At 47.3% G+C, this 8,783-nt stretch overlaps 1 protein-coding gene across 6 annotated transcripts in view; it reads right to left on the bottom strand.

The window, feature by feature from the left end:
• Nucleotides 1–5,955: 5,955 nt before the first annotated feature.
• SLC25A13 (solute carrier family 25 member 13) overlaps nt 5,956–8,783 on the bottom strand; it is a 101,341-nt gene continuing 98,513 nt past the window's right edge. For all 6 annotated transcript variants that reach the window (XM_068404506.1, XM_068404508.1, XM_068404505.1 and 3 more), the window contains 2 exons: nt 8,613–8,703; nt 5,956–7,170 (listed from right to left, as the gene is read on the bottom strand). In XM_068404506.1, coding sequence (XP_068260607.1) covers nt 6,981–7,170; nt 8,613–8,703 — 281 coding nt within the window. In that variant the 3' untranslated portion in view covers nt 5,956–6,980. The remainder of the gene's footprint in view (nt 7,171–8,612; nt 8,704–8,783) is intronic.

Here is an 8,783-nt window from a genome sequence, read left to right as displayed (position 1 = left end):
CTAGTTACGCTTGCTTCACAACATTGTATCGAGCCAGAGTAGGGCAGTGACACCTGGGTTTAACAGTGGTTCTCACCGTCACTTGGGCAGGCAGGTGAACTGCTACAGCGGGAACCACTGAAAGTCAGACAGCAACAAAGATTTTGTAAGTAATTTTTCAGGGAACTGCCGCCTCTATTTGGGCAGTCCTTCCTTGGTGAGGAATGTATCATCTAATGCTCTTCAGAGCTATGGTCAAACCCAGAACCACTGGGAAGTCTCTGCGCTGCTAAAAGCCAGAGTTGGCTAAGAACAGGAATCCTTTGGAGAGCTGGGTTGCCTGCATCCTCTTGGTGCTTAGAAATAACTCCCAGTGAGAGCGCATGGTCTAGTTTCTTCTTCACAGTGGGACCTGAAGATATGTCCCAGTGCTTGTGGACACACGACCTGAAGCTAACTCCCAGTGGAAGCATCCTGCCCATTGGGCTGTGGTTAGCAGGGTCTTCCCTCAGAGGAACTAGTTCACACAGATAAACCTGTTGTTGCTCTGTGGCTCCATGAGTCTGGAGCCATGCGTTAGGGAGCCTGCTGCTCCCCCGGGTACTTTGGGAGCTGACCTGAAGAACTAGTGTAGCACTTGTGTAGCTTAAAGGTGAATGCTAATAACCAACCAGGTGAGACACCTGTAAAGCAGTGGCTTAGACATCATCTCTGTGGGGTTTTTCCCCCCAATTTCTTCCTGTTTTCCTTTCAAAAAGCATATGTAAGGGTTGCCCGTGCATGTGGGCAAAGCAGACGCAGTGTGAAGTGGAAGGGGGGAGGCCCGCTTTGGCCATCAGTGGGTCACGAGATTAGGAACACATGCACATGCAGATATACACCAAACTAGGGCTGTCACTGGGAGGAGAGGCAGGTAGCTCGCTACCCTTCAGCCCCCTATGGTCAATCCGCATCTGAAAGTGTGGAGGCACTGTGTGAGAGGACGCTGCGGTGTGAAGGGAAGGGTGTTTAATCCATGCTGTCTCCCATTCGTAACCAGTGCAGTGGAAACAGGTGGCAAATTTGTTTCCACTTTTTCCATATTACAGTTTGGTTTTTGGAACCTAAGGTGGGGGGAGGGAGGGGCCCTGCGTGTTCACCTTCTGAGCTCTCCCTGCTTTATGGCATTAATAGCTCGTAAAATGGTTTCAAGAGCAGCCTCAGAAGACCTTCAGCATTTGCTGCTGTGTGCAAATGAATATGATATAAGTCCTTTTTTTTAATTTTTCTCTTTTTTTTTTTGAGTGGGGTTCAGCAGTACATCGAGGGAACAAGGAAAAGATCCAGCTTTCCACAGAAATTACCACGTTTGTATATACAGAGCAACAACGTGAAAGGGCCATTACACACAGCTGAAGCAGATGGAAGAGCACCCAACAAGAACGAGAGGCATTTACTCCCCTTCTGCTGGTAGTGACTACCATGCGGTGGAGCTTCTGACCAGCCCTTGTTGCTGCCCTTCCAGGCATCTCCAACTGTTTTTGTTTGTTGGATTGATTTTCCTGCTGCTAAACAAATAGCTCCACCTCACTGGCTTTCCAAAGGAGCCTGTATGACAAGATGTTCCTCAGAATCTGCCTGGTAGGGAAATAAACACACAATTACCCTTCATTTTCAGCAAAGAGAAAGCACCTTCTCCAGGCCCTCTTGCCCACAAACATCCAGAGAACAGAAGGAAGTGCATGAAGCATACACACCATGCCCCAGCAGTGCTGGGACACTGCTATGCCTGCTCCAGCGGGCCAGGAATGCATTAGAAAACAGCCCTGGGCTGTCTCTGGGGTCATCACAAGTGAGCTTTCTGTGAAGTGAAGGATGAAAACTGCCTGCTCAGACAGAGCTGGAGAGCACATCGTAACCAGAAGGGTGAGAAGGAGCAAACCCAGCCAGGGAAGAAGCAGGCAAGTGGCATATGAAGATGAGCAATGTGAGCTGCGAAAGGAAGGGCTGAATTGTAGAAGAGGTTTAGATGCGAGGGGAGGACTGTGAAGTGGATGTGGAAGAGACTGAGACGACTCTCCTGTGCTTGATGAAGGGAAGACCAGAGTCTCCTTTGACTTCAGTGCCCAGCATTGAAGCCACACCAACACAAGCGAGAGGCAGAGGAATGGCGTGTCCAGGGACTTGGAATTTGTTCTGAAAGGAGCCACGAAAGGACATGAGGAGACATGGCGGGTGGCACTGGAGGTGGGAGCTGAAGGCATTGGCTAAAAGGAGAAGCAAGGTTACTTCACCTTCATGACATGTACTCTGTTCAAGAGACCCCCATGGTAACAGAGGAGCAGCTGATTGCCAGGGCACACTGAAAGAGCATGTGCGCAGCACTGACCAACCTGAAATCTGGCCAGGGCACACAAAAACCGAGTGTGGGGCTGGAATGCCAGGCCCATCGTGTAAATAACAGCACTTGGACCAAGTGGGTGTTTGAAAGGTGAAAATGAAATGGGCTACCTCCCGAGTCCGAGAGCACCACAGACATCTCCATGGAAAGGCTGTTGTTGCCTCAAGCTTGTCACTTCAAAGAGAAAAGGCATGCGGGACAAATGGTGCTGGGTCGCAGTGATTCAAGAGCTGCAGCATTTTCCACAGGGTACTCAGCAAGTGCTCCACAGTGAATCTTCCAAGATGAAAGGTACTTCCTCCTGGGTCTCAAAACCAACACCCCAAGCATTTGCTGCTTCTGAAAACACAGGAGCCCCTACAACGTCCTGGAACATCACGAGCTCTTACTGCAAATGACAGCCTGCATCTCCAGGGCTATGGAAACAACTGGTAATTGGTTCTTTCACACAGGACATATGGGAAAAGCTCTCAAGAGTTTTAGCAACTTTAGATACAAAGCAAACACAGCAGAAGACTGGAAACCCCTCACAGAGCAAGTCAGCATCCCACATCATAGAGTGGGAGACAGAGGAGACTCTGCTATCACCAGGGCAGCATCAGTCCTAAGGAAGGACTCAGCATGTGGTGCCACAGGAGTAGCAGCCTGTCCTCAGGAAGCTCACAGGACTGGTTCTCCTTCAAAGTCATAAGCAGAGCTACTTCTGTAGTAGCACCAGCAGTTCGGTGTGCACTGTCTGCACAGACAGGGGTGTGAGCGAGCACGGAGGGAGGCCAGGCAGCCCTTCGCCATGTAACAACTAGAGCAGCTGGAATGAATCTTGCAAGCAATGGTACTGCTTCCTGGTGCGGTGAGGAAGTGCAAGGAGCAGTGAAAATGATGAATACACTTCTTGAAGGGCCATTTCTCTCTGAAGGGCAACAGACACCTTGATGACACCCCCGCGTTCAGGCCTGGGAGAGGCTGCCTGCGCTCCCAGCCTGAGCTCTCCGCTGCCCACCGGCAGAGAACAGAGCTGCCCTATGGCACGGGGCGTTAAAGAAACCACTTCATCCCACGCGGCTTTGTGTTATTTGCTGTGTTTGAAGCTTTCTAGAGACACTTAAAATACTAATGTCTTGACATTTCTGTATTCTCAGCCATTAAATAACTTAAAAATGATCACTCTCTCTGGAAATTGTCTTCTAGCTTATGCAAAAACGGCAAATATTTCAACTTAAAACAGTCTGAATTTCACAGCGGTGTTTAAACAGCAAGGCTGGACGGTTCCTGTTTGTCCCTCTGCCACGTGCATGCTGGAGGGCCGAGGAGCTCAGCAGTAAGCGGCGTGCCCTGCGTGTACATCGTGGAGCGTACGGCAGGGACATTCCCGAGCAGGCTGTCCCCTCCTAAGGAAGATGCAGAGCGGTTTGTCGGGTTTCATATTTTTAGCAGGTTTAGAAAAACCTGCCCAAGATATTTTTGAAGCCTGTGGTATGTTTGCTCACAAAAGTGTCCCTGCGAACTGTCAATATTAAGTCAGCTTAAACCCAGCCCATTCCCTGGGGACCAGGCAGAAAAGCATCCCTCAGCTTCCGCTGCACCAAGGAACACAAATACAGGGTAACTGCTGCAGGGACACCCCACTCCGCTCTCACACTGGGAAGTAACATCACCAATATTTGATCATTTCTGTTTTCGGGAAGTGCTGTCACAGGGAGTTAGCTGGGCTGCAGGAAGCAAGCGAGGTTACGTTTTATCCTGTTCCTCCCACACTTTGCATAACTCACCCAGAAACCCGAAGAGGACAAACATCTAAACATTGTCCTCGGGGCCTTTTCTTTGTTTGTAAGGCAATCTGACCATTTCTTGGCCCGTAAGCTTTTCAGAGCAGGAATGCATCCTTTTGTGTCTGGAGGAAGACAACTGTGGGCACAGATCTTCCCTGAGGTCTCCGGGCAGAGCTGTAGCGTGCTTTGAAACATTTTGAACTGGGTGCGTGTTAATGAAGGCTCCTCAACCCTTCTGCCCCTGCCTCCATTGTCTTCCAGCCCTGAAAAGAAGGGCAGAGGACAGAACAACCCCCAAAATACAGCTAATGGGGAGGGGTCACCATGGGGAGTGGTGGGGGTGTCAGTCCAGCCTTGCTCATCTGCCTGCCAGGGAGAAGATGAAGGCTGTGGCCTTCTGAGATGGACCTGCCACAGGAGAGCTGCGCCTGAGCTTTGCCCCTTCATCCCTGGAATAAAGGACAAGCCATACGTATGCTGCCAGGCCAGGGAAAGAGAAGGCAGCAGTAGGCAGGGGAATCGGTCTGAGTTATGATTTGCTTTGTCAAAAACAAGCAACGGTCTGTGTCACACGAGCCAAGAAGTTGTGCAAGTCTTGCAATAACTTGTGCAAGTCTAATTCCTCTTCTGTTGCCATCCGCGAGGCGCCAGCTGTGCCGGGGTTGGGCGTTAGGCAGCAGAGGGACGCGCTGTGGCCAGTGCAGCCTGTGTGTCCCTCTCCGGCTGCGCGAGGAGGGAGCAGCCGCCAGCACAACCCATGCACATGGCCAGGCGCTTCCTCTCCCAGACCGGGGGAACGTGCAGCTAAGGACTCAGACGCCTTTCCGAGCGGCTCACTTTCCACAGAAACCCTTGACAAGGCACGTCACGCCAAAGCGAGGGATGAAGTGTAAAACCAGCTCCTAAATAGCCTAAAATCTCAAGTGTCAAGCACAGGCAGCTCCCAGTGAGAAAGTTTAAGTTTTATGACAAGCCTTAACCAAAAATCCTGACAGTTAATTCTGGAGTAATAGAAGGGGCAGCTTTTTTTTTGCATTTCTGAAACGAAGGAGCTGTCAGTTGGGGAGACTCAGATATACAGGGTTGAGAGGCAGCAGCCGGTGGCTGTCAGCCCCAGCGCAGAGTCTCTGCACGCTGGTTTAGCCAGACTCACAGATGCAGCAGCAGGTAGATGTCAGCTTCTCCCCTCGCTTTCATGTGCATGAGAACTGCAGATGCCACTCCTGCCACAGCTCCATTTCACTGGTAACTTCAAAATGCAAATTAGTCCAAGGGAATAATTTTCATGATGACCCAAACACAAATACAGTAATAGAGTGATTCCCATTTCAGTATTTCCACAAGGTATAGTACAACAACATGACATCGCATACCTAACTCATTCTTCTGCAAAGATATTGCATCTGTGCGTTCCCTCAGTTTACAGTCAACATTGAAGGCACTCACCGCCCACCCCAAGAAGACAAGCAAGACCAAATTCTTCCTGGTCTTAAGAGATATCACAGCAGACACCCAACAGTACCTTCAACTACACAGTCGGACTGTTCACAACACATTAACCTCCCCCCAAACGTAAAGGTCAGAACACCAAAGCTTATTCCAGTCCTGGTTTTTGACTGAGGAAAAATTTCTTTTTTTTCAGTGACATCTACACCAACAGATGTCTTTCCTACCCAGGGGAATTCAAGTAATTTGTTCTCAAGCAGCAGGTGCTTTTATAGCCTACATATCCAAATACTAACTTTATCTTAACCTAACTTTATAACTGAAGTTGAACAAGACATTTTATGTACTACACTATTTCTGTAACAGAATACCATGTGTGCATCTGTTTGAAAGGTTTATTTCTATCTTCATAAATACATAATTTTCTAAACACTCTGCAAGGCACCAAAAAATTAAGTAAAATCTTTTCTTTTAGAGTATTTTAATCTCTTTTGACTCAATGAAGTAAATAAGAATCTGAAACCACCTATTTGCCAATTACAAGCCAGCAGTTAAGGCAGGTACCATTGATATAGTGCATGAATTTTCTATAGCAGTTATTTAAACAGCGTTTTACTATAGAAGTGCATATACAAACTGAATTCCAAACACCAGCAACCCAAGATAGGCACCTAGTTACGAAATTTCCTTGTATGTGTAGTAGAATGCCAAAAGTTCTGCCATAAAGTGCAAAGACTATGGACAATAACACTTTCTTTTGAGCATTTTCATATCAGTAATGTAATACAATGGCTAAACATTTATAAATGTGGTTTCCATTACAAAAACATGTTCCACGTAAAAGCTTCATAATACAATCCAGAAACAGAATTTGTGCGTGTACATATTTAAAAAGTTGAAGCTGTACTGGCATACTTAGGTACCGGGTATATATTCGCTGACCTCTACAGACAATGCACTAAATTTATAACCAATTTACGTGTACAGTCAAAATCATTCCGTTTTGAGCACCGTGATATCCACTGAGTTTTTCCATTTGAGTGACTATGTGTGACATCCACCCTGGTAATCTGCAACCAAGCATTGCCCGTAAGATGATCTGGTTCACAGCTCTCACCCAGCCCTCCCCAATAAACGGAACCTAAAATTAGTGTCTTCCCAACGCAAGCACATGTCAGATGTGGACAAATACATTCATGGTCCCAAACTTAAAACAACTGGTAAGAATTTCACAGTGATCTGGTTAAGGAAGCACAAAGACAAATGATTACATTTAAGATGAAAATTGCCTTAAAACTCAAATGAAGCTAAACTGTTACATGATGAGAAGCTAAAGGAACAAAGTATTAACCAATTAGAAAAGTGGCTCTTTCCCAACTAATAACAAAAAACCTACAGCAATAAACTTAGGGTCCCACTGCTGCAGCAGCCTTTGAGGTAGGTGGCGATGGCTTAAACCGAGGTAGGTAAAGTCCAAACTTGTTTTCAATCCCTGCAAAAGTGGCAACTGCCAATTTATAACCACCAACATGGTCAGGGTTAGGAGCAGGGAGCGTGATCCTAGATTTAGGAACTGGCTCTGATCCAGCTGGTTTTCTGCAAAGTAATAAAAATAATAAATTAATTTCCATAGGGTAAAACCAGTATTCACAAAGATCTCCTCCATCAAGTATGCTGAATGAGACATCCGAGTGTACCTCCCAGTAAGTAACTAAATTTAATGCTACAATGTAATAGAAATACCCTGGTTTAAAATCTTCCAGAACAGTTAGGAGCCTTCATGGTGATTGCATATGGTCAAATCCAGATAAAATTTGTAGTGCATTAACCAAAACTGCAGTGTGGGGGTTCATAAGTCTCTGCTACAGTGCACAACCAATCCAGGAACCAAGCAGAGTTAAAGTAATTTTTGTGGTGGCTTTCAAACTACTGTCCCCAAAGCTTCGTAAATGGCCTGCAGCTGCTCCTGGGATCACGTTAAACAGCACATCCAGCTGTATCGTCAACAAAAGCAGGAGGCAGAGCTGAAGCTCCAACAAATAGGTTTTGGACTTGGTGACACCTATAGACGTTTTTGGATGGCAAATGCCCTGCCTAATGAGGGGCACAGCTCCTCCATCAAACTAATGAGGACTAATGCAGAGCATATCCTGGCCTGGCAGCTGTCACATTTCCCCTGCAGTTACATCCCCAGCCCATTATTTAGCCTCTCACTGTCTCTGTTTACACTAACACAGGTCCCCAGCTTGAAATGCTGATATAAAATGTGGTAATGTCCTGCTGTGAAGCAGGTACTGGAATATCATCCTAACCTCCACCAGTGTAGTTTGTCTTAAAGAGTATTTACAACACCCTTGCAATGTGTCCTCCATAATAGCAAGACCCTGACTCTGACACGTCGAGGAGCACCAAGACCCACGCACAACCAAGTGCAGCTTCAGTTCTCCTCCCCCTCTACTCTGCCCTGGTGAGGCCGCATCTGGAATATTGCGTCCAGTTCTGGGCCCCTCAGTTCAAGAAGGACAGGGAACTGCTAGAGAGAGTCCAGCGCAGAGCCACAAAGATGATTAAGGGGGTGGAACATCTCCCTTATGAGGAGAGGCTGAGGGAGCTGGGTCTCTTTAGCTTAGAGAAGAGGAGACTGAGGGGTGACCTCATTAATGTTTATAAATATGTAAAGGGAAAGTGTCATGAGGATGGAGCCAGGCTCTTCTCAGTGACATCCCTTGACAGGACAAGGGGCAATGGGTGCAAGCTGGAACACAGGAGGTTCCACATAAATGTGAGGAAAAACTTCTTTACGGTGAGGGTGACCGAACACTGGAACAGGCTGCCCAGAGAGGTTGTGGAGTCTCCTTCTCTGGAGACATTCAAAACCCGCCTGGACGCGTTCCTGTGTGATATGGTCTAGGTAATCCTGCCCCGGCAGGGGGATTGGACTAGATGATCTTTCGAGGTCCCTTCCAATCCCTAACATTCTGTGATTCTGTGATTCTGTGATTCAGGGTCTTGGGCAGATTCAGACAGCACATACTTACACTCCCCCGAAGTCCACGTAAAACCATCTCTGTAGTAGCTCGTAACTCACCAGAGTTACACCAAACTGAGGAGAAGATCGAAACACCCGAGCTTGAAAGAAAAGAAAAGAGTTCCTAAGTGACAGAAACCACAATTAGAAATCACTTTGTAATCAAAGCTCTTCTACACAC

Source organism: Nyctibius grandis, chromosome 7 (assembly GCF_013368605.1).
Source record: "Nyctibius grandis isolate bNycGra1 chromosome 7, bNycGra1.pri, whole genome shotgun sequence".
NCBI lineage: Eukaryota > Metazoa > Chordata > Aves > Nyctibiiformes > Nyctibiidae > Nyctibius > Nyctibius grandis.
The sequence above is the reverse complement of the archived record's forward strand: the minus strand, read 5'-3'. Positions and strand labels throughout refer to the sequence as shown.